Source organism: Anser brachyrhynchus (assembly GCF_964034855.1).
Source record: "Anser brachyrhynchus genome assembly, chromosome: 1".
In the NCBI taxonomy this organism is placed as follows: Eukaryota; Metazoa; Chordata; class Aves; order Anseriformes; family Anatidae; genus Anser; species Anser brachyrhynchus.
Window position 1 is genome coordinate 211,661,794 of NC_137694.1, and position 25,319 is coordinate 211,687,112.

At 51.0% G+C, this 25,319-nt stretch overlaps 1 protein-coding gene and 1 long non-coding RNA gene across 2 annotated transcripts in view; one reads left to right on the forward strand and one right to left on the reverse strand.

Annotated features, from left to right (window-relative positions):
- LOC308185873 lies at positions 1-8,363 on the forward strand. The gene is made up of 2 exons (XR_013943797.1): positions 1-3,210; positions 3,270-8,363. It is a non-coding gene; the product is annotated as an uncharacterized lncRNA (long non-coding RNA).
- The window catches only part of POLD3 (DNA polymerase delta 3, accessory subunit), a 27,852-nt gene continuing 9,397 nt past the window's right edge, over positions 6,865-25,319 (reverse strand). The window contains exons 6-12 of the mRNA XM_080574382.1: positions 24,374-24,638; positions 22,971-23,043; positions 20,389-20,551; positions 18,954-19,066; positions 13,327-13,427; positions 12,508-12,589; positions 6,865-8,913 (exon numbers count right to left, since the gene is read on the reverse strand). Of these exons, the coding sequence (XP_080430508.1) occupies positions 8,708-8,913; positions 12,508-12,589; positions 13,327-13,427; positions 18,954-19,066; positions 20,389-20,551; positions 22,971-23,043; positions 24,374-24,638 (1,003 nt within the window). The 3' untranslated portion in view covers positions 6,865-8,707. The remainder of the gene's footprint in view (positions 8,914-12,507; positions 12,590-13,326; positions 13,428-18,953; positions 19,067-20,388; positions 20,552-22,970; positions 23,044-24,373; positions 24,639-25,319) is intronic.

Consider the following 25,319-nt stretch of genomic DNA (forward strand, 5'->3'; position numbering starts at 1 on the left):
CCCTTGGGTGTGCGCACAGCCACGTCGAAAGGGATGAGTACCAAAAAGTGATTCTTATAAGAATTGTCTCATTATTTGAATTTTATTATTTAAAATGGATGGGGGGGGGATGGCTGCCTGAGCAGCAGGCTTTGTGGTGGTGGGCGAGCAGGACTCAGCAGGAGCAGAGATGGAGGATGAAGGTCAGGAGGAGGAAGAGGATGAGGATGATGATGAAGAGGATGAGGACGTGAATGCGAATAAGGACGAGGAGGAGGAGATCAGGTCTGCTCTTGGCTAAAGGGGCCAAAGTCCTCAACACCCCAGCTTTAGGGTGCTCAGGACTTTGGTGAAGCGGGTGCCGTGGCAGATGTGTGGCACAGCACCGTGCCGGGGACCATCAGCATCCGACTGCGTGCCCCTCGGGGCTGTGCCCTGTGCAGCCCCCAGCACCGCAGGCACAACCCCCAAAAAAACCCACGACGTGAACGGGATGTCAGGAAAATGTAATTCCCCGGGGATGGGATGTGGGGCTGGGGGGAACCGATGGGAACCAGACCCAGATGACCCCAAAACACCTGTGCCACGGGGCTCAGCACACGAAGCAGTGGGGACAGGATGGGCAGAGGGGGCCAGGGACCCACCGTGCCTCAGTTTCCCCACTTGGCAACACATGGGGGGGGCTCCAGTGTCGCATCAAAGGGGAGCAAACCGTGGGACACCGGTCCCCATGAGCATCCTTGTCACTGTCACAACACGATGGTCCATCAGCAGCCAGCCCCATCCCTGAGCACCCCCCGAAGCCCCCCCAGAGCCCCCCCAAAGCCACCTCTTGCCGTGGGGGCCGCGGTGGCCCCCGTGCCGAGGTCCTGCCCCCGCTCGCGGCATGGCCGGTAGCCGGGAACCTGCACCGGGACCAGAAGCCCGTTTCATACAGCCAGGGAATATAATAAAATTAAACCTCATTAAGCACTTAGAGAAGGAGTTGCATTGAGGGGGTTGGGGCGGGGGCCAGGGCAGCCGGGGGGGAGCCGTGCAGCTCAATACTGGGCCATTTAGAAGGGAGAATTTAATAACCGGGGGGGGGGGAAGAGAGGGGGGGTTGCGCGGTGGTTTTTATGGCAATAGATTTATTCCACCTGGGCTAAGAAATACATTCCACATCTGCCGAGCCGTGTAACCAGACTCTAATTAAAATCGTATGCCAGCGAGGGCCCGGCTGTAAAACACAAAGCTGGCTTTTAGAGCCGCTGGGAACCGCGGCTCGCGCCCAGCCCCGGGCTCGGGGCCAGGCGGCCGCAGGGCGGCGGAGGGAGGTGGCCCTCGGTGGCCCTCGGTGGCCCTTGGTGGCCGTCAGGACCAGGATAGGGGTGGGCGGCCCCACTGTCACCTCTGCGGCCACTCGGTTCCCCTGAGCAAGGCAGGAGGGGTGCAAGTGCCCGGGGGGGGGTCTCGGTGACGTGGGGGTGTGCGGGGACCCCCAGGTGGCATCAGGGTGGGTGTCGTGAGCACGGGGACAGGGCGGTGTCCGTGTCTTGGGACCACTGGGGACACGGTGACGTGCACGGGGCTGTAGTGACCATAGGGACGAGGTGGCCGCCGTGCATATGTAGTGACCACGGGGACAAAGCGATGTCCCTGCGAGCGCAGGGACCCTGGGGTAGGGCGGTGCCCATGGGTCTGTGGTGACCCTGGGGACAAGGTGACACCTGCGTCTGTGCAGGGACCCCGGGATGGGACGACGTTCTTCTGTGCATAGCGGCCACGGGGACAGGGTGACATCCATGCATCCGTGGTGACCGTGGGATGGGGTGACATCCACGCGCCAGTGACACGGGGACAGGGTCCCTTGATCCCTTGATGCCTTGACCCCTTGATCCTTCTGGTCCCTTCCAACTCAAGATATTCCAGGGTGATATCTCCTTGCGCGCGGGGACCGAGGGGACAAGGTGTGCACATGGCGCTGGGGACACCCACGTGCTCGCAGTGACCATGGGGTGGGCGATGTCCGTGCACGAGCAGTGCCGCGGGGACGGGTGACACCCACCTGCGTGCGGTGGCAGCAGGGATGGCGCGATGTCCCCGTGCCTCCGCAGCGACAGCAGGGAGAGGGCGACATCCACACGGGGACAGGCCGACGGCCACACGTGGACGGGGCGATGGCCACGGGCACGCAGCGACAGCGGGGACACCACTGTAGGGCTGGGGACGCATCGATGGGTGGCGATCTGTCCCCTGAGCCTCCTGCTCCCCCCGACCACGGCGATCCCCAAAACCAAGGAAAAGAAGGAAAAAGGTGTTTTTTTGGGACGAGCCAAGCGGGCAGTAAGGCGGACCTTTGGCCTGCGTTTGAGTGGCACTTTAACGGGGCCGGCGCTGAAAGGCTGCCCTGTGCGCGCCGTATCGGGACACCCGCGCCGCGATTTTACAGTCCCGCGAAGTCAAGGCTAATATTTGCCGAACAAACAGAGGTTCTGTCTCGGGTTTAATAGGCTGGTCCTCCAGACAGCGGCAGAAAGTGCCAGTTCTGAGGGAGAAACTAATGAGACCTTCGAAATAGTTTGTACGGGAGCAGAGAAAAAAAAAATAAAAAATAAAAAAATAACCACCCCAAACGCACTTGATGCCAAGGAAAATACACTTACCTAGTAAAGTATGAGTAATAAGTGGCACTTTTTACAGCGTGAAGATATAACTTTTCATGAAAATACCAAATAAGGCTCCGTGCGAAAGGTGGACGGCCCTTTTATTGATTTTGTTCCCTCTGATTTTTTTTTTTCCCTTCGCCAGCCTGAGCGCCCGTTTTGCGGGAGCCTGTTTACGGGGCCGGGCTCCCACCGCCCCCGGCAGCGCCCAGCCCGGGCTCCTCATCTCGCCGTGAGACGAAATGAGAAGGGAATGGAAAAACAGGAGCCGCCGTTCCGCGAGACTTTCTATTTTTAAAAGGTTAAAAATATCTATTTTCAGACACCAGCCCCAGGAAGCGCTGGGGTGAAGCGACGCGGCGGGACGCGAGGAGTAAACAGGCGCCGGGACGTGCCGGGCGGCGCAGGAGCACGGCTCCGAGGGGGCTCGTGGGGACGGGGACGTCGTGGGCCACCGAGTCCACGGCCATGGCCACCGGGAGATGTGGGGTTGTGGGGCTCAGCACCAGCAGGGAGGCTCAGCGCCAATGGGGAGGCTCAGCCCTAACGGGGACGTGCAGCCCCAAGGGGGATGCTCAGCGCTGAAGTGGGATGCTCAGCATCCGAGTGGGATGCTCAGCACCCAAGGGGGTGCTCAGCACCCAGGGAGGATGCTCAGCACCAAGGAAGCACGCTCAGCACCGCCAAGGGTTGCTCAACCCTGCCGGGGGTGCTCAATGACATGGGAGACGCTCAGCCCCAAGGGGTCCCGGGTGCTCGGCACTGAGGTAGGGGGGTGCTCAGCACCCAGGAGGATGCTCAGCACCAAGGGCACAGTCTGAGCCCCTCAGGGGGTCGCTCGGCACCCAGGCAGAGTGGCTTCTCCCTCCCAGCATCACGGCTCGGTGGGCAGGATGGGATGCTCAGCCATCGGCACCCAGCAAGGTGGGGGGGGGCAGAGGAGCTGTGTGGGTGCCCTGGGTGCTTCTCCGTGGGCGCAGAGGGCAAAAAAGCGAAATGCAGCAATAAACTGAGCTTTCCCCATCGTGCCGCGGGCTCGCCACGGCTGCTCAGGCCGTGCACAGGACCCAAAAGGGAAGCGGTGCCATGGCAGGGGGATGCGGTACCCAGCACGGCACGGGGACACTGAAAAACTGCCTCCAAAATCCCACAGATCCTTTTTCTCCTCCTATTCTGCAGCTTGGCCTCCCCACGCACCCCACCCGACCACTTTTAGGGTCCTGGCGCTGCTCGCCCTGCTGGTGGCCGTGCCCTCGTGCTCACCCCTCGGTCCTTGGTCGCATTCACTGCTCCCTTCCCTTGCAGCCCCGCAGACACCCCGCAGGGCAGAGCCCGCCTTGCAGAACGCCTGGCGGGGGCTTCAGCCCCATTGCTGGGCTTGGCACCGCGGCCAGCTCAGCCTTCAGATTTCTGGGGGCTGCACGGGGCCTCTCGGGGTCTCTGGTCCAACCCCACGGGCTAGCTTCGATGTGAGATCCAGCCCCAAGTCAGAGCTGCGGCTCAGGGCTCTCGTGGGTTGCTTTTGGATATCCCCAAGGATATCCGAAGAGCTCCCCGGCCTCTTTGGGGTGCTCTTGGCCAAGTGACCCACAGCAAAAGGGCAACGGGGAGGTTACCAAACACCACAGCACAGCGCTGGCACCTCGCTCGAACATCCCACCCCGACCCAAAGCAGGTCTCCGGCTCGGACCCACCGGAACGGCTCCATCCCAAGCATCTCCTCGCAGGATGGGTGGACTCGGACAGCTCCCCAGCAAGACCAAGGGCAAGGCAGGGCTTTGTGAGCAGCTTTCCGCTCCTCCCGGCTGCGCCAATGACCCAGGAGGGAAAAAAGAATATAACTGAAAGGCCTTTTGGTAGGTTGGTGCCAGGGTGGCCTCGGCCGACTGGTCCATGGGGAAGCCCGGAGTGGGGGCTTCCATTGCTGACCCTCTCCTCTGAGGCTGCAAATAGGAAACCTCTTAAATCAAGTTGTGAATCGAGGCATCGAGCTCCTGGTAGTTTAGGGGATGAAAATGTCAAATAAGAGCACCAAGAAACCCTGGAAGAAGAGGTGCTGAAACTCAGCATCTCCAAAACTCTGCATCTCGGGCATCCGGATGGCACGAGCCCAGGCAGAACCACCCGCAGCCTTACTTAAATATTCAAGGAGAGGGGACAGGTGGTGGCATCCACCCCAACGACCTGTCTGGAGGGACTTCGCAGGAGGCAGAATGGCGAAGCCCCCACGGGATGGCAAGGAGAGGTGCTGTGGTACCCACAGGGACACCTCGCACCCGCGCTGCGTTTAACCACCCAGCTTTCAACGCTTTTTAAAAGACCCTACTCGAAGTGGGGGCAGGAGGAAGACAGAACCGCAGGCCCACGGCCTGGCTGCGGCTGGGGGCACCACGGGTGAGCTGCTCCCACCCTGCTCCAGCAGGGTGACCCCGAGCAGGGGGCCCAGCCCCACGTCCCGGCGGCTGCCGGAGACCCCGCGGAGGAGCCCCCAGCCCCTCTCCGGGCAGCCTGTGCCAGGGCTCCGGCACCCGCCCGGCACAGCAGCGCTGCCTGGGGCCCAGAGGGCACCTCCCGGCCTCCAGGCTGGGCCCGGGGCCTCTGCTCCTGGCCCTGGGCACACTCCACAGGACGCACGGACACCCCGACAGCCTCCCCCAAACTTCCATGGGGGCGCACAAACAAACACCTCTGGAGCAGACCCCACCATTCGGGGCACCCCACGCCCAGCGCAGCGCCCCGGCCTGGTGCCGCCGCCATCCCCACGGAGCCGCGGGAGGAAGGGACCTTCCACCGGGCAAGGAGCTGACGCACGGCCCGGCGCCGGCAAGCGCCCGCTCTCCCCTCGGCCTCGCCGAGCCGTTTTTTGCTTCCTTTTAAGGCCCTGCTGCTCCATGCACCCCGCTCAGAGCCGCGGCCGTGCTGGCATGGGGCTGGAAGAGCAAAACAACTCCGTGGCACGGCCGGCAGCGGCCCCGCAGGGCTGCTCGCCTTTGCCCCGACGTTTACTTGACTGGGTTAGCGGGCAGCAGCGAGCCCTCAGCTCCGTCTCTTTTCCCTTCATCGTGCAGTTTGTTTAACCAGATAAAGGCCGGCCAGGTCCGGGGTATTTTTCCGAGCAGGCTCTGCCTTCGCTTTGCAGCGTGGGAAGCGGATTTACAGCTCCCCTCGTAAAGGACGGGGATTTTTCAGCCCTAGAAGCAGCGTTTCCAGGCAGGGCACGCGGGGATCTGCTGGGTCAGAGGCACCTTGGCCAAGAGGAGCCTGGGGTATCGGTGGTTTTGCACCTGAGCATTGGATGGTGCAAATTCTTCAGCTTTTCTCCACCCTTGTAAAACAAGGATGAAGCTCTCTCCACTCCCAAAGATCTTCCAGCTAAAAAACAGTCTAAAATTTGCTATTTAGGAAAGAAAATAACATTAACAGACATCCTCTCCCCTTGCCTCTGTTAGGGCTTTGTCCTCCTGAGGGTGCAGGAGCGGTTGGAGGGGAGTATGCAGGGCGAGAGGAGAGGAAATATCTGCAACACCTCCCTATGTGCAGGGAGGGGCTTTGGACCCTGAGCAGCATCGGTATCTCGCCTTGATCTGACTGCAAAGCATCCTGATTAGATAAAACCCATGCAGGAGGGAAGGTACGGGGCTGAGATCAGCCAGATCCCTGCACCCCCGCAGCGGGAATCTTCTCCCTTTAACCAGCAGCGCGTGGACCCAGTCCTGCTCCTCATTTCTGGATCCCACGCAGCACCTGGGGATGCTCCAGCCTCTCCGAGGGGGCATCCAGGGACCCGAGGCCCCTCGGGGGCTGGCAGGCCACGAAGTGCAGGAAGGGGAGCATTAGATCATGATTTTGGAAGTCTGAAGTTCGCCTATGTCCTGCTGCAGACATTAAGTCATTTTCCTGAGGAAGCTGCGTGTGACGTTGCTCTGGTTATACGGGGAGCTGGGGCGGAGTGACGAGCTCCAGCAAGCGGCCCACGGCTCCGCTCTCCCACGCCAGGTGAGGTGCCAGCACGCTGGGACACCACGTCCTTGCAAAAGTCATTAAGAGAAGGAGGACTGGCACCCGAGGAGACATTCAAGCGGTCCGAATTCAATGCAAAGCCTCGGTAGTTGGAGGTGTTTGCCACCTAGGTGACCTAACGCGGTCACTTCAACACTTCCATCCTTGGGTTTGATGGAAGAACCCTTTACCCGCTTCAGCGCAGTGAAATTCTTCCGCGTAGTCAAGCGTCAGAGCAACCTTTGGAAAGCAGGATGTAGCACGTCTTTTAATCAGTAAAAAAAAAAAAAAGACAAATCTGTATTTAATACATTTGGTTACTTATCATTCCCTTTCGAAACACACTCCCACTTCTACCAAGAAAAACCAACACGCTACAGCGCTACAGTTTGGACCAGGCGGTGGTCTTCAGAGAAGTGAAAATAAAGCCCTTCATTACCTTTCCACCACGGCTCTCTGCTGCCCGCGTCACTGAAACACACCTTGAGAACATCAAACCTTTTCCAGCGTGTGCAGCAGGCTCTGGCTGAGGATGGCTGTGGGTGCTGCTGCTAATTCTGCCTGCCCTCCCACATCCTCCCGTTATTTCTCCTGGGAGCTTCCACTTCAAAGCCCGGAGTTACTTGACCTCTTAGCCTGAATGACTGTGTCCATACAATTAGTTGGCCCTTTTACTGCCCACAGGTCACAATGCTTGCAGCTGGGCACCTGAAGACATTCCTTCCTTGCTTCACACTCTTCAGACTTGCTCTACCTTTGTGCCAACCACGAACGCTCTAAATACCACTATGTATGCACATCTCAACACATACGTTGCTCTAACACCACCCAGAAGTGACCACCGGTGACAGCAGTTGCCCACATGAAAGCCCTCACCAGGCCAAGCTTCAGAAGTGCTGAGCATCCCTCCTCTGGAAAAAAAAAAGGGCCTTTTATAAGATAGTCTATAAAATTCAGCACCAAAAAAGCAGAAGGCATCCAAAACGAGAAGTTATTTCTGACCAACAGGACTGCAGTGCTTTATTCACCTCCAATAAATAACTTTTTTTTTTTTTTCTCAGAACCATTTGCTGCAACGCTTCCTCCAGCAGGCAGCTGACTGGATGTCCTAGAAAACAACTCTTGGGGTGTCTGGTTTATGCCTGTTAAAAACAAGCAAAAAAAAACCTGCAGCATGAAACCAAATGAAAAAGCTGTGTGTGGTTCTTCACGGACAAGGACACCTGACTGGGGTTATCGGAAGAGCCCTCTGAACACCGTCCCCTTTGACTCGTTAACTTTCAAGGTTAAAGAGACAGTTGCTTTCCCAATAACAGCAAAGCCTTCCCCCAGTTACACTGGAGCCAATTGTGTGGGAAGCCTAAGATGTTTTTGCAGAGACAGAGCACCAACAGTGCCCTCGTCTATAATTAGGCATCTGAGCAATTTACAGAGGATACGTTCAAGGAAGAAAAGAGTAAGAGAATTTTATATGCGCTGCTTTGTCCAAAAACAGATTATGAAAGGCAGAGCAAGAACTATTTTACCGGTCTTAGGGGGAAAATTAAATTCATTTCATTCAGTTCAAGCTGAAGCAGATGTTCAATATTTGTGTGTGTGTGCCTGAAGACCTGCGACATTGCAGCTTCTAACCAACATGAAGATTTAGATCGATCTGGAGAGCCGGGAGTGTAAAAACAGGGCAAAAAAAAAAAAAAAAGATTCCAGAACTTGACTCCTCATTTAGCCAATCTACCACTCGTGGAACAGGCCTTCAGCACTGAGCTGGTAAAAAGCCCTGTTAAAAAATAAAATTTCATGGAAGTCGGTGAAGAGTCTTTCAGGAGTTCATTCTAGATTTTACATCTAGCTGGTGATTTTCATACAGCTTAGTAAAGAGGACTGAATTATTGCAGTAACAGATAAAACTTTTTTTTTTTTTCAATACAAAATCTAGTCCAGAGGGCTTACTTACACAGTAAGCAAGATATCTTACTTAACATGAGATTGCATGTTGTTCTCCTCCAGTGCAGCAGCTTTCAGTAAGCCACTCAGAAAAGAGCACCACTCCCAAGCTGCCAAAGGGACCAGGGAAAAGACCCAGTTCATTTCTTCTGAAAAAATCCCATGATGGAGACCTGCTTGTTGGCTCTGCCGGCGGTGGCTGCCCCTTTCTTCGCGTTCTTCCTTTCTTCCTTTGGTTCTTTCTTCATCGGCAGCGCAGGCTGTTTGGGCGCAGCTGGTGGCTTGGTCTTGGCGAAGTCGTCCTCGCTATCTGTACAGGATTCGCTCTCGTAAACCTTCTCAGTCACTGATTAAAAGAGAAGAAGAACAGATGGCGATGGTTAAGGCTGCGTATTGAAGAGCAGCGACCTCCTCCTTGCTGCTCTCCCACTGCATTTCTAGGAACAAGAGTTCTGGGTTCGAGGAGTACACGCCAGGTACAAGAGCCAAGCCCAACGCTCGAGGTTACGCGCTAGATCCAGATGACTGGACTGGTTTTCTGTACATTGAGTCAGACCGCATCCCTTCTTTCTTAAGCATAAGAGAGGCTAACGACCTGGGAGTGTTAACATCATCCCGGCTCTTTCAAAATGGCTCAGTGTCCTTACAGATGGTCATTCACGGGCTGTACGTGCGCCTTACACAGCAGCAGCCCAAGGCTCTGCAATGGGAAGAGCTCGAGAGGACAATTCCTGTTCCGAATCTACTCACGTGTTGCCCTCTTCTAGAAACAAGGGCTGACTGTGCTGAAAAAACACGGCTAAAACAGGTCCCTACCAGGGACTGGCCTGCAGCAAAAAAACAATCTGACTTCCCACAGGTTGACAAGCAGCTATCCAAGAGTGATGAACCTGAACGAAATCAAAACCCTTGGTTTGGCATCAGAGGACGGGACGTCTACGTTACAATCAAAACCCATCATTCTGACTCGGTCTGATTTCGGCAGGAGCCCAAGCAATCAGACAGATTGTCCGGATTTTAGGGCAAGGCAACCCAGAGGAGATCTCGTCCTCCCTCACCAGCACTGCGCGCAGATGGTTGGGGAAAAATAAAGCCAACAAGGTGCACCTCTGAGACGAGAAACGGAGCACAACGCTCAGGAGGCAGCTCCTTTCTACGCAGGAGGGCAACATAAGAAATCCCTTAAAAATAAAACCAAACTCATCACCAAAATCAAGGATCATTAATGAATGGGACCGCTGGCTCATTACTGTCAGGGTCCCACAACGGAAAGCTAAGAGACAGAAACCAGCACTCGCTGAACCGAAACTGGAGTCGGCTCCACTGATGAAAGCCATTATTAGATACTAGTAAACGTTGTATCAGCCTTCCCAGCAGTGCTCTGGTATTCTTCTAGTAAACCATTCTTCTTTAGCAACTGTACTCTTTTAAACACATGTCTGAACTTCTCTTCTTCTGGGAAATTAGCTTTCGGTTGTATTAATGCGTCAAATCACGTACGGTTTTCTACGTAATCGGACGGGAAAGAGGAATGGTATGAAATCCTGCTCCTCGGTGTCAGTGGATGCTCGAACTGGGACTATAAATCTAAGCTAAAGCTTCCCTCCAGAGGCAACTGGCTTTTCAGGGAGCAGTTTTAACAGACTGCTGGCCGGTTATTGAGCTTTAAAAAGTTATCGCGTTGTCACCCTGGTGGTAACCGTTGGTAACACGAGGCGTGTGCTTAATCCCCTCCAATTACAAAATAACACAGATTAACTTTCTTTTACTGAGATTGCGACTGAACTTAAAAATTCTGTATCTGCGGCAGCCACAGGCATACAAATGTAAAACAAATTTGCCTACAACGCAGCAGATGAATTTACTCCAGAATAGAAGTCCACGTGGACTTCAGCCTTTAGAAGGTGCAAGGTGGAAATGCTTTAGCTTAAACCTCACTAATTCCCCTCCGCAACAGACTAAGGAGATGCACTCACTTGTATCCCTGCTGATGCATGGCGACGTGCCTTATGTTAAACTCCACGGATACTTTAATTGCTCAATTTCCCTCGGGGCTAATCCCTAAATTAGTTTTGCTTTCTGACACCAATTTCTTACTATTGCAGCTATTGTGAAAACGATCACTTAAAGTCGTGGAGAAATATGAAGTACAGCCTAATCCTAATGTTTAACATTTAATTTACAGTCAAGAGCTCTGTAACCTAGCCCTTGTTTAAAATAAAAAGCACAGCAGGGAGAGGAAAAAAAAATGTATTTCCAAGAAGAACAACAATTTATATTAGCCTGGGAGATTTGCAAGCTATCTAGCCTTCAGATGATTAGGTTTGTGCACGGAAAGGGTGTGTAGAAGAGGGGAGAAACTGGACAATAACCAGACAGCAATTTCTGCCCAACAGACCACTAAGAGGTAAGTTTTCAGTCCGGAAAGCGGCATCTCCTCCCTGCCCAGTCCCCCAGCAGCCCAGCTCCATCCCTCTCACCTTCCCAGGGGTGTCTCCCGGAGGCACAACAGGGGCTTGCGTTTCCCCTTTCAAAAAAATGGGAGTGGATACGAACTGTAAAACCAAAGGTCTGGTGTTCACAAGAGGCTGCTAAATCTCTGGGGGTGGCGGAAGAGAGGGGCAATCCTCCCAAGCTGGGACGTTTGGAGAAGGCTGAGCAGAAAGAAAAGCGCTCTGCTGGAAGCTGAGCCCAGGCCGGTCATTACTGTGAGCTCTGGACGTAGACCTTGTTAAACCCGAGTCCTCTGCTGGTGCTTTGTTGTTCCGGTTTCCTTCCAAGCGTTTTAACGGTTCTAGCAGGGGTGGGAGTGCAAGACACTCGTAACGCAAGCAGCCAGGCCAGGCGGTAACTTTGTGCAGGTTCAGTGCTTTGACAAAAACCCAGTACTTGAGATTTCGGTTACTAGCACAGTGGCTTGCTGAGCGCTAGCTTTGTTTCTTTAAAGAAAATGCATGAAACTAAGAGGAAACTTAAGATACACCTATACAGATAGGTGCAGACAGGCTGGCTCACGCAGCTCCAGATCTGGACCAAGCAGGCTGCATCTCTCTACATTTGTGCACAAGAAACCTGCACAACGGCAACAGATCTTCCAGAACTGGCTGAACTCCCTTGACATTTACTCGGATCATGAAGGCTGGAGAATGTTAAGCATCTCACACAGTTTAGCTGACAACAGTGCTGCAAAAAACACGTTTCATCCTCCTAAATTTTTAAAACCTTTAAAAAGAAGGGGAAAAAAAAAAGATTCTGAACTCCTACAGCTCTACTTCAGTGTCGGGATAGAGAGGAGGAAAGGAGCACGGTGGTGTTACACAGCTTTCTCCAGGTCACACGGGAAAGCAGTGTCCGGTCAGGCTGGAATTTGAAGCCTCTGGCTCTTGGTACTCTTAAGAACTCTCTTCCCTTCAGAGAGCAGAACCATCCTTATCACAAACAGAAACCCTCTTCTAGGATTTAAACCCCAGCTTGTTCCTTGTTTATCTGGGATACTTGAAATTTATATTAACATATTATCAAGCTGTGTTGCACAAGCTTTGTATTTATCCTCAAAAGATAAGTGGAAAAAAAAACCCCACACACTTATCCCAGATAGAATTTATCCCAAAATTTAGACTTCTCTCTGCATCATTTTTAAAAGCTTTTATCTTTGGAAAGGAGAGCAAATGAAGGAGGTGCTCACGCTGGCAGGAGGGAAAGGAGAACTGAAGGAAAAATCTGTGAATAATCAAAAAAGAATAAGGATTCAGCCACAGCTTCATAAACCCCTACCCAGGCCTTCACCAAAACGGTGACTTACTGAAACCGGGATCATGAGGTAGAAGGAAAAAGTGATGCTGTGAACCTCCTCCTCAGCCTGGGAGAGGCTGACCTGCAAAACCCTTCAACACAACTGCAATAAAAATTAGTCCCACTGATGTATATGAGACGGTCTTACCCATGCAGCCTTCTTCTTCATCAACAAACATTTTGGATTTCAGCACGCGCTTCCGTTTCCTCTTCTTCCCTCCAGCTGAAACCTGAAGGGCATTGCAGTACCGTGAGAAATCAAGAGTTAAAGTCCCGTGCACAGACCCAGGTCATAAAAGCGTCAACCCCGAGGGTCTCTCTAACCAAGCTGAGCATGATTTGTAAATTCTGTCCCTTCTCTGGGTATTCCAGTCTACGTTTTGTGAATGCCACAGTTCCCCTCATCCTACCAGGACAAATTTTAGGGAGGCAGAACAACTTAAATCAGATAGCAATCTTTCCTGTCTGCCAGCACAGGGGGCACATTCCTCTTCTGGGCCATGTGTCGTTTTGAAATGCGTTTACTTATGTGAGGAGGTGGCACTGGGGTTGTTTCATCATTCCTCTGAATAATGAGGAAATAACAAGGTGTGCGAGGTATCAGAACACGTGCTGTGACGAACAGCTGCTCTTCCAGTAACGCTACGTGTAACTTTTCAGCTCAGAGGTTGACTTCTTGCCAACCGCAGCCCACCACCCTTACGCAGCAGCTTCTCTGTGATACAAGGTTGAACGCTGAGGTTCTCTGGTTTCATTTCTGGCCCTGTCTTGACTTCTGAGACCAAGATTTGAAAGGAAGGGGGGTTCAAACGTGAGCAACAATTCATAGAACCATTAGCAGGGTAAAAAGAGAAGAAAACTGAGCTATGTCAGCAGAAAAACTAACCTCTATTTAAAGTTCTGTTCCAGAAAATAAACGAAATCACGAACATGACAGATTCTTTCAAGCTGGATAACGTGCTCTTACCTCACTGGACGCAGGCTCCAACTCAGTCTTCAGAGCAGGTGCCGGAGGTGGTGGAGATGGAGCTTTCTCTTCCTCAGGTGCGGGAGACAGTGGGACATTGGCTAAGAAGGACAGAGGAACATCTTGATAGCACACCAGTCCAACATCCCCCTCTGGCTACCACTGCCTCAGATCATCTATCTAACTCCGAGTAGCTGCTTGCAACCTGTATTTAGCTCGAGGTTTACAACTTGTAACTTAAGATTTGTTGAATTCAGGTCAGGACGGTGAGTTCCAAGCCTCCAGCCAGGCAGCTCACCCGGCACAGCGGCGCTTCGTGCTGCGGTTCCTACAGAAAGGATGGCGGAGGGTGGGATGGGATGGGAGAAGGGTGTTTTTGGAAAGCCATGATCGGTCCACTAAGAGAAATGTGAAAAACAGGCACAGAAATTGGAATATTTTAACCATGTATTTCACTAATTCATTAAAAATAGGGACCATTGCTTGTTTAGAAATTAGAAGAGTTTGGGTTAAGACTATGTATTCCCAAATCCCTGGATGACCTTAGTCTCTCCACCTCTCTGCCACTGGGAGAGCAGAGCCATTGCTTCACAAGCAGCGCTACAAATCCCAAATGATCGATGCTAGTAGCTTGAAACTCCCTTTGCTTCTTAATTCTTAATTCTTGATCCAAGAACGAAGTGCGATACTACCCACCCTAAAAGATTTTAAGGGACACCCCAGCCCCCCATTTGAGGAAAAAATAAAAAAACAACAAAAATGAAAAACCACAACCAAACCACCCCCAAAAAAGAAGCCCATTTTCTCATCAGCAGCCATCATCTATGTTCCTTTTCATGCTGCAGATTGATGCAGTGACCGAGACCCTGGCATCCTTCCAACACCCAAACTGACCACAACGGTCGAGGCCCCCTTCACAGGTCCGTACGGAGCAAAGCCAGCTCTGGAAGCTCTCGGGGCAGTGTCAGCAGGGCCTTGGTGAGCCTAGCAGGGTGTAAGAAAGCTGGGGTCGCTCTTCCACGGGGCTGGCAGGGGGACGGAGCTGTGACAGCGAAGCAAACTCGGTGCAGGGCACGGAGGGCGAAGGAGCAGCGCCTTGCACCACGCGGCGGGCACCACGACTGATTTAAGTGATTTTAACAAATCCTCTCCGAAGCCAAGCGCGAAATACTGCCGTGCAGGCCCTCGGCCGTGGGGGAGAGCTAGGAATGCGGGGGAAGAAACTCCTCATCTGACCTATTGCTTAACAATAACAACGCTGCTGCTGGACGGGAGGACAGAGTGCCTGCTTGGCTTCTCCTCCCGCCCTGCTGGCTGTAGCCCCGCATTCACGCTGTCGTCGTAACACGAATTCTGGATCTGTAGCTGTCCCAGCCGATTAGGTCAGTGTTAAAGAGTTATGACTGTGCCAGGCGTGCGGCCAACTGACCTTCATAGGTTAAGAAGGGCTCAAGTGAAACAGTGGTTGGCTGCCAAGGCTAAATAATAAATTACATTCTTCAAACAAGGACTCAGCCTCCTAACTACTTCAGTAAGCGAGGCACAGAAATGCAAACAGAGTGGGATAACATGACTCGGTATTTCACCTTGCTGCGGAGAGCTGGCTCTGGCAGCTCCGCAAAGATAAAACTAAACAAGGGATCTGCTCGAAGGTGCGAACCGCTGGGGCAGCCCGCGAGCGCAGCTGAGGAGCTGTGAGGGAACTCAAAATGCTCAATATTTATCCCAGTCTCACAGCAACTGCAGGCTGAAGCGCCCCGAGACTGCGCAGCACCGGACCCGCTTCGCAGACTACCCAAGCCGGTCACAAACTATTTTTAAGAGCGTACGCTAAGAGGGCTGAAAACCAGGCTGGGAAAAATCCTGCCAGCTCTGCCACGCTCGAGCAGAGCCTCCTGCTAAGGGACCTTCCGTGGGTCAACTCGCCTGTTCTTGCTTGGGGGAAATTTGGTTTTTTGTTCGTTAGTTTGGTTTTTTTTTAGCCTCCTTAGAATGAGTTGCCCCAGCTTTGGCAGGCAGACGGCACCTTCTTCCCACGGCAGCGTGTTTCAGACCGCCATCGAGCTGCGTCTCTATTACTTTATTATCCTCCCCTAGCCAGCACAGCCCTCTGACATGTGATAACTCCTGAGTCAACCCCGAGCTGCTGCCCACAGTTTACTCAACAGCAACAGCTGCGTGAAATGGATACAAGTTGGGCAATTGGATGTACCAAAGATGTAAATCCCGGCTTTGTTTGGTTTGCTCTGACCCTGCCTGGAAAAACTGTGAGAAGCTTTAGTGCTTCTGCCGCAGCTCGCCGAAACTGATAGAGTTTGTAGGTCACAGTGCCACTGAAATCACCCTCCAAAGTGGCCGTAAAACGCTTGTCAACACTACGAAAGTCTGCTTGTGTTGGTATAGCTGGAGCTGCCAAAACCTCCTGTCCTCTGTGGACACACTTGTGTAGTTTATTCTGGCACTGGGAGTAAAACAACCTGCAGTGACTAAGGCACCCTCAAACCAATATAACTTTTTAATGAAAAAAAATCATTTAAATGGAGATGATTGTGCCTTGTGGCCTCTCTCTATTTTCACCTCGGTACAATGCGCTGACACCCGGGTAAGAAGAGCTTACCTGGGGCTAATTTCAGCACATTAATTGCGGGCTAAGATAGAACGACTCAAAAGACTTGCCCTGACATCAGAGAGCTGTGCACCGGTCGCGCAGACCCAGCTTCAAACCCACAAAGTGTCCCTGCGACCAGAGGAGGTCGGCCGGCTCGGCGTGTCAGTGGAGGCGGCAGCTCGGCTCTTAGCCTCTGGTAACTGCCCCGGGGGTTTGGCTGCCCATCTCGCACATTTAAAACTCACCTCTCGATTGTCTGTGGGTGAATTCTGCGGGTGCTGGGTGAACCGTGCCCCGACTGGCAGCGGTTTCCAAAGGCCGTGCAGCACACGGTGCCTTCCACCCCGCAGGGATGGAGCGTGGAACATTGTCCCTCCATTTCGCTCACTGGTGCTGCTGATTTAAACTGCCCCTGCTCTCTGGAGAAACCTCTTTCCAATCCTTCCAAGGGTAAAAGCTCTCAAAGTCCAGCTGCTCTACATTTTTTAAAACTCGTTTTACCCAGCTTACATCTTGACTCTTGATTAGAGGATGTAACATCGCCTACATTATCGATTTGGCTTCAATCTGAGCATTTCAAAGAATCCCGGTCTATCTTCTTTCGTCCAGATGGATTTAGGAGGGCAAGCAACAGAACCGAAGCACTGAACGCAGCCCTAATCAGGGTGGTTTAGATAGTCATTAGCTTAAAAAGAAAGATGGAAACTCTCATTTCTATTCTTTCCCTTTTGAAAGGGGGAACGGTACAAAGCTGATCTGTGTAATATACAAATTCGCAGACACAAACTATAATTTGCATAAATTTACAATTCTAACGTGTAACGCAAAGCCATCTCTTGACATAATGGAAAGAACAAAGAGGACTGTGACGCAGGAGGAGCAAGAGCAGTGACAAGAAAATCCTCCAAATGGAAAGCCAAATTTTCTGCATTCATCTCCAATAGGTTATAAACGAGTAAAACAAGAACCAACCCTCCCCACGGGGTGGGTAGGGAAGCCTTCTTGCACTGTTTTTAATGACTAAAGCTACAGAGAGCGAGGTTAATAAGGTAAGCGGGCCCCCAGCCTGGCCAGATCCCTGGTTTCTATTTGCAAAACCAGTTAACTCACGTCTGAAAGCATAAATGAACCGAAGGAGAATGACTAAGAGCGTTTGGTGCATGCACTGAGGCTAGGAGTAGGCACTAAGATTCTCTGGACCACACCGTGAAATAAATGAAAACACGAGGCATTGACTAGTCGGCGTATGCTAACGTAACACAGGTATTCAACGAGAGACCGGAGAGCTCAAATACTCAACACCAAAGGTGGGTGTGCAGCAAGCAGGAGTTTGGAGGACTCTAGAGAAGGTGCTCCTCTCTTTACGAGGGCTTTATGGCCCTGCCCACAGCCCCACGACACTACAGGAGCTCCAACAGAACGAGAGCAGGAAAACAGACTGGGGGGTCGCCCCTCAGCTCGCTGCGTGTTCAGGGCACCGCTGGGGTTCCCCAGCTCGTGGCAGCAAAAAGAAAGCCAAAGCAACAAGCTCTCACCCTTCAAATAACAGCCTGCCCGCTCGTCCCTACCGCGTGCCTGGAACAAAGGCTTCGTTGCTGCCTGCTCGCTAGCAGGGAACTGATGAGCTGAGAGATTCCAGCGCGGCACGGAGCAGCGCTTCAAGTGGCTACGCGGGCTGATTCCAATCTTCCCTCTTCACAGCAAAACAACGCAGCTCGTCAGTAGGCTGGGCGATGAGTAAACGGAAAGGCCAGATAATAGCTTACAAACGGTTAAAGAAATAAATAGCAGAGAGCGTGGGCATATGTATTTTTTATGGCTAAACAGGGAGCCGCGCACAGGAATGTGATGAAATTAAGACCGATGGTGAAGAACGGCTTCCTGAGAGATTTATCATTCTGTGGAATAGTTCGAGTAGAAGCGATGGATGCCTGATGACACAGATCACTTGAAATTATGCCGGGCAAGAGAGAAACCACGAAAATAGGCCTAAGGTGGCATGGAGACTGCTACGACACCCAACAGTATTCGCATCCCTAATTCGTATTACAGATTCTCCCTGATTTGTATTACAGATTCTCTTCATCTCATGGTTATTTCTCTTGGGCTAGCCATATTTCTCTTGGGCTAGCAAACAGCTTCAGTTCTCCTGTTGGAGTCCCATCTCTTTACTACTGCAACCTATAAGCTGTTTCACCTTTTTTGCTGAAGCTCTCTATACCGTACCGGTGGTTTCAATTATTTGTCCATAATGATCTCCAAATTCTTTTCCCGACCAGCTCGTTGGATGACTGCTCCATTTCGCACGTATTCCCTAGCTCGGCTCCCAACTTATTTTCCAGTTATCTATATTGAACGGCATTTGTCACCTCAATTATCCAAATTCTTCGCAATCTGGCTCTGCTGTTCCTCATTATAAGCCCAAATTTTGCGACGTTCTGGGCACCCTGCTCCTATCACAGCCAACAGCCACTGAGGAGACGCGGAGTCGCATCGGATACGGCTCAACTGCTTGCCTCCAGTTTCTCTATTATCTCTCTTTTTTTTTTTTTTGGAAGTCTTGCTTCCAATGCTGTCGTCTTCCAAGCCATTTCTATAAACAGACAGAATAAAGATACTAAAAATGACCCCGAGAGCGAGAGAGCGAGGAGGTCACTTTGTAAGTGTTTACTCACTAAATAAACTGGTTACGAACAGTCCCACAACTCTGGAAGGCGTAACATCGTTCACAAGAGACTCAAGAACCTCCTTTGCACACGTCAGGGTGACTGGCAGCACACTTGGTGAGGAGACGGCCAGATCTGAGCTAAGCTAAAACAAAGACTGAATGACTGAGGCATCTCAATGGTATGCTGAAGTGCATGCAGCACAAGAAAAACAGAAAACTCGAGCTGCAGCCATTTGCACGGTCTTTAGTGCTCTGAACTCTTCCCTCGGCCACTGACCAGCAGCCTCGGATAGCAACGTTATCGAAATCAGGCCCCTGACCTACGTGTCTGGTTGTTTACACATCTTTTACCTTCCTCATCACTGCTGTCAGACTCAAGTTGTTTGATTCGCTTCCTCTTCTTCTTTTGATTTTCGGGTTCTCTTTCCTCCTCGTTATCTGACTTGTCCAACCTCTTCGTTTTACTGCCACAAAGAAACGAAGTAAAAAAAAAAAAAAAGGGAATGAAAACATGCTACCCCTCGTGTGTGTGTGTGAAAATGTTGCACGCATTTATACAAGTATGTTCCTGATAGAAGTACTGCTAGCAAGGCAATCAAACACCTCCATACCTCTCAGAAACACGTGAGCATCACGTAAGCTGAAGCGTGCTTACCTATACAATCAGACATAGGTGCAAGAGCATTTTCAAGCCTCTCAACCTTACCCCATATCCAGTTCTCCAGAACAAGGAGGACTTCTTTAGCCCCTCTGCAGTTCAGTTTCTGCCCAGCACCTCACCTAGCTTGGCCACAGCAACCTGGCAAGAGCACATTCCTGATCTTGTCTCTCTAGCTCAGGCTCCCAGACACCAGTGTCCCCAACAGCATCGCTCAGAAGCTCTTTTGACAGACTGCTCGCCACTGACTGCCTATGAGGTAGTGTCTCAGAATCCTGGAGCCATTTTTAAAGACTACTGGAAAAATAAAATAGCTTCTTTCTTTTTACTGCTGGCGAGACGCGTCAGACTAACAAGCCTGGAGGCTAAAGGCCCACGTATCCTCACGGAGCTGGTACAGCCCAAGCGGCCTTCCCACCACCCCGCTGCCAACACGCAGTTTCCAGGCCCCTTGCTTTTTGAGTAAGACTATCAATAAGCACTAACTGCGACGGTGGGCTGGGCGGTGCGCTTACCTATTCGGTTAAAAACGGATCGAGACCACCAATTAATTACTCACAGGCCACCAGAGAGCCATCAGAGTGTAATGATTTTTTGTCCCTGTCAGTTTGGGTTGGATTAAACACAAAAGGGCTGAACTTAAAAATTTACTTGGAGTTTCAGCCCAAAGTAAACCCAGCGGCATTGAAAGCAGCAGCACATTAGCTATGGAAATCAACAAGCAGAACTTTGTGTGCTGGGAGCTGTGTACATATAAGCTTGGGAATATACTACCTTCCCTGCAGCACAGGTGCTCCTGCCAGCCCCCCCAGATTGCCTGTGGGGTCCACGCTAAGCCTGCTCGCAGCACGAGGCTGTCTCACGAAACGCCGCCCCCCTCGCACCGAGGAGCACCTGGACCGTGTCCCTCCCCATTTGGGGTGGCACAAATGGCCCTGAGGCACCTACGGCACTACGTGGAAAAGAAGTATTGAGAAAGAATTCTAAGAAAGATAATTTTAGGCACATTTAGTGCAATTTAGTAGCTGAGAACAGGAAGTAAGCCAACATCGTATGACTAGCCAGCTTCATGCAGGCCATCAACAAACAGGTTAAGAGCTTACAGGGACCCCGAACAGTCTGACCCACCTTTTCTTGTCCTTTTGTTGAGTTTTAGCAGGCTCTGTTTTCCTCCCAGGTTTCTCTACTACAGCGTTAGGGGATGACTCTGGTTCTGCTACAGGAACTGAAGTCTTGACTACTTCTTTTTCCTCCTTTGGCTGCTCAGGCACAGAGTTTACTTTGAGTTTATCTGTGAATAAACCATTAAAAAAGAGAACACTGGGCATTCGGTATGAATGACAACTTATAAAGGAGTTGGTGAAACAAAGCAATGCACACCAAGAACACCGACAACGCTGCAGATGATGCGTAAAAGCATTAAGGGATCTGCATTGACCAAGGTATGTCATATATGAAAAAAGGGCACGTTTAAATTTCCAGCTGATTTACTGGTTTGCTTCCGTTGTCCCTGATGGCACAGCCCGAACGCGCCACGAGCCAGGTGTGCTGCAGCAGCTCATAAATTCTGCGAAGAAGGCTAAGAGGCGATGGCAGAAGCCTGCCTGGTCTCCAGGACCTAAGGCACCACACACCACTATCGTGAGCCCACCTTCTACACGTCCCCCTTGGCATACCACCACATCCACCTTTATCGTCAGTTGACCCCTTCCAAATCGGAGTTTTAATCAAGCATGAAAAAGTCCAGAAACGGAAGAATCGGGACTGACGAAAAGCAACGAGAGCTGCTTGCAGCCTCCGTAAGATTAGAGCCCACAATCAGTATTTTTAGTAACGTAGCAGCTCGTCTCTTCCCCAGCTCCAACCTCACCACGAGCCAGCCTCTGTTGCCTACACAGCACCACATGCAAGGACAACTCTGCTGCAAAAGCCTGAATCTAGTAGCAGAAAAGAGACAGCAGGGAGGAGTGGTCAACAAATAATAGATTTATCAACCTGACAGTCTATGCTGTTAGCACAGGCACGTGCACAGGAAGAGACAATTTAAAAAAACTGCATCATCCCAAGCATCAGATGCCTGGGTGAAGCATTTATCAGCGAGACCAACTACACTGTCAACAGGAACAGAGGCTGCCGAGAGGGCTACGAGACTTCTGAGAGGGCTACGAGACTTCTGAGAGGGCTACGAGACTTCTGAGAGGGCTACGAGACTTCATGCCAACACCTTTCTGACACTGCCTGGCAAACAGGCTGGCTGCTTCACCGAGCGAGGGAAAACAGCTCATAAAGAAGAATTTGAATGACAGCTATCATATTTATGATCAATAGCGTAGAGCTGAAGGACCCAATTACCGTTAAACTCAGGACTTTCTGGCAGCGGTGAAATCTTTGAAGCCAGGAGAGACGTATCAACACGTAGGGAATAAATCTTCCTCCTGGAATCACCCTGTATTTTCTATACGCATAATCGTTTCCAGTTCTGCTCAATTTGCTCCCTCCCTGCGGTCACCCCACAAGTTTCAGCTCCCTGACAGGGCTCAGCGGAGGACCCAGCCCCACGGGAAGTCACGGGAAAACATCCAAAGTTTTCTTTTGTTGCCACTGCATTATCTTTACCAGGCAATTTCAATTTCCTGGGTTTTTGGAATATGAACTTCGGTCAAGGGCTCTTCTCAGATTCCCAGATCTTAAGAATTTAACGGAGCTAATTGCAGCGGCTGCCCTTAGACTTGAATCCTGCGCTGAGAGCATCCTCAGTGAGAGTGGTCTCAGCAAAGCGGGAACTCGAAGATGTCCAACAGTGCTGCTCACCGTGTGTTCTCTGACAACTGTATCCCGCAGACTTGACCAGTTGGTTCACACAGAGTGACTTTTGCTGTTTGCTCTCACCTGGTAACTCTTGGAATTCTCCAGTGTTCTTTCCAAGAGCATCTTTGAATAATTTCCATCGTGTATTCAAAAGATTCCGCATCTTTTCCTTAGACTTGGACAATTTCGGTTGGAAGTGGCCTCCAGAGGCCATCTAGTCCAAGCCCTGCGCTGAGTGGAAGCCCACCCCTCACTTTTCTGTGCTGATTACGAGCTCTTCAATGTGCAGTAAAGGAATTAACCCTAAATCTAACTATAGACTCCTCAGTGGTTTGTGATGAAAAGCAAGCATCATTAACATGCTCTGCGTAACAGGTCTTGGCAAACGCTTTACCAATAGCTAATCTTCCAGCCAAAAGTACTCACTTTAAATCAGATTTCTTCTGCACTAAAAATCCTTCCTGGGTTAGTCTGCACAAACACGTCATTTTAATTGATCTCCACCCAGCAAGCTTGTTGTCTGAAAAATTCCACTCACAACTTTTCTCTAATTTTTGCCTTAAGAGCTGCATACAAAAAAAAAAAGAAATTAACCCCTCTGAGTTCAAACAAATGACCTTAAGAAAAGAAGGGATATAAAGGAAATCCAGCAAGCCTCATGTCTTGAAGTTTGGGGGGAACAGAGGGGAAAGAGTTCTAGTCCTTCGTCTCTGTTTATGCCTCCCCATCACAGCTGCATAGCAAGACACCCGATATCACTGATTATTTTTAATTGTTACTTAGTGGAAAAAAAAAATGATTTTCAATGTCCCTCAGGACTTTTTTTTTTTTTTTAAACTACAGAGGACTGGTCCCTGACCACAATGGTTTCTGAAAACTGATGCGCGTTATAAAGCACTTACTCATGGCAGCTTTTCCAAAGAAGTTGTTCATGATGTTGCCCTTTGCCGGCGGTTTGCTGCTTACTGCAGACACCTGGAAGCAAACAGAGGTGTAACCACAGGAATTATTCATGAAACAGAGCCCTCGAAACGCACAGCACTGCTTCTGGACAAACAAAATAAATACGTATAATTAGCTGACTAGTCGGTGTCTTGGATTTCAACATCTGCTTAGGAGAACTTGAAAATGCTAGATAATACGTGGATTGAAAGTTTGAGAGCAAGTTAGTTACCACCCCTTAAGCTAGGCCTTCAAATCTAACCTAGGTCACATTCCCATGTGATGGCTGACAGTGTTACTGAAATAAGTGGTTGGGATTTGGGTCAGTTCCCAGTAAAGAACTGTTCTTTTTACAAAGTATCAGTGCCTCAATTCACAGTAACCGACAGGGGAAAGAACACAGATTGGCCAAACCATGAAGACTTTATCCAGCTACTCTGGCACACACGCTGTTCTGCTGAGCAGTTTGCAAAAAAAAATAAAATAAAATAAAATATCACTGCTCTATTCCATTACTATAGCCACCACCAAAATGAAAAATCACACACAAAAAAGAAAGCCTGAAAGCTTGGCCTCTTAATCCCGTTTATTTTCACGCAAAAAAAAGGCAACCAGACGCTAAACTTTCCAAAGCATTCAGACCAGCACGTTTCGTCAGTTCTCAATTCACTATAAAAATCAGAAAAACGAACCAAAACGTACTCAATTGTTATAAAAAAAAAGCTAAACTGTATACAGAGAACATTACCACTTTAATACCCGTTTACTGGCCAATCTGCTTCAAAAACACTTGTACTGATTAAAATTAAAACACAGCCCTATGCTGGAAAAAAACAGCAGCTGAGAAGATAAACATTTTAGTCTTGCACAGGTCAGGCTCTGAAACCTCCCTCGCAGACCAAGTTTAAACACCTTGATACTTTTAAGACCTGGACTTCTCACATCTCACTTATTGCTCAAAACAAATCCTTTTAAGCACAATAGGGAGCGCGAGATCCTCCACTGCTGTATATATTGGCGTAAGTGAAGACAATGGAACAATTGTCTCAATGATGCAGCTATGCTGGTTTACACTAGCTGGAGATCTGGCTCAAGGAGGAACGTCAAAGTGTCAAAGCCACGGCAAATACACTTCTGCGGGGAGGTCGAGAGCGTGGCACAACGCACTCCCCTCCGATGACGGAAGGCACGACCGTACTATACGGTTAAATGCTTACAAGAGCGCTGCCTGAGCGCTCCCAGGGGACAGCAAGTCCAGCGCTAGAGGCGCTGGATGAGGCCGCGCTACGGCTGGTTGAGGTTAGCGAGGCTGAATAAGCACAAAGCCAGAGGCTGTTAACCCAAAGGGTCTGAGGTAACTTACGCCTGGGGCCTCCTTAGCCTCTGCTTTGGTTTCTTTACTCGTGTCCTGGGGCTTGGAAGCGGCTTTGGCTGCAAACAGCCCCATGATGCCCTTGGGCTGCTGCGAGGTCTGCTTGGTGGCCGAGGGACCGTGGCCGTTGACCGCGGGCACGCTGGCAGCACCCGCGTCACTCGGCGGCTGCGAACCCGCCTGCGCCGACGTTTGCGCTTGAGGAACTTCGGCGGGCGTCCGGGGGACGGCGGCAGCGCAGCGAATGGCGCTAAACCTGTGCGACGGAGTGAGAAATTTAATTAGCCTTTTGACCCCTTAGTTTTCACCTCGGCTTCCTCCGCAGCAGCGCCGCGCTTTTCTGGTTCTGCGTTCTCCTGTTATGGGAAAAAAAAAAAAAAAAAGAGCAATTTGATTTGCGCACGGGACGAGAAAGAGAGGCTGGCATGGAGCGAAAGCGATGGAGACCTCGACTGAAAAGATCAGCTGAACCTGTCAGCAAGAGCCAGGGCATTCAAATGCAAAACAAGCTGTTGGATTTCATGGAGGGGGGGAGCCCATCTCCACACCCAGGGTGGGGATGGAGAGAACTGCATTTTATTCCTAAACTGGTTACGCTCTCCAAAGCTTACAGCGTAAATAGTGCTGCTGTCTGCTGATCTGAAACATTTACAGCTTTCAGATGCTTTGACAGGGTCCGCTCTTGCTGCAGCAAGCGGCTGCGACCTCACCAGCCAGGTAAGTCAACCACAACTGCGACTGAACTACTCGCAGGGCTCAGCAGACATCCACGACATTCAGCGACTTAACTATATAAAGGCATTTTCACGGAGTCACTGGTAGGCAGAGACGCATCTCAGCTTGCAGCAGTCTGAAACGTGATTGTTTGGGAATACCGAGATACAAGAACTAAACGATGTGCTCACAGTTACGAGACAATTCACTGAGAGTCAGGAAT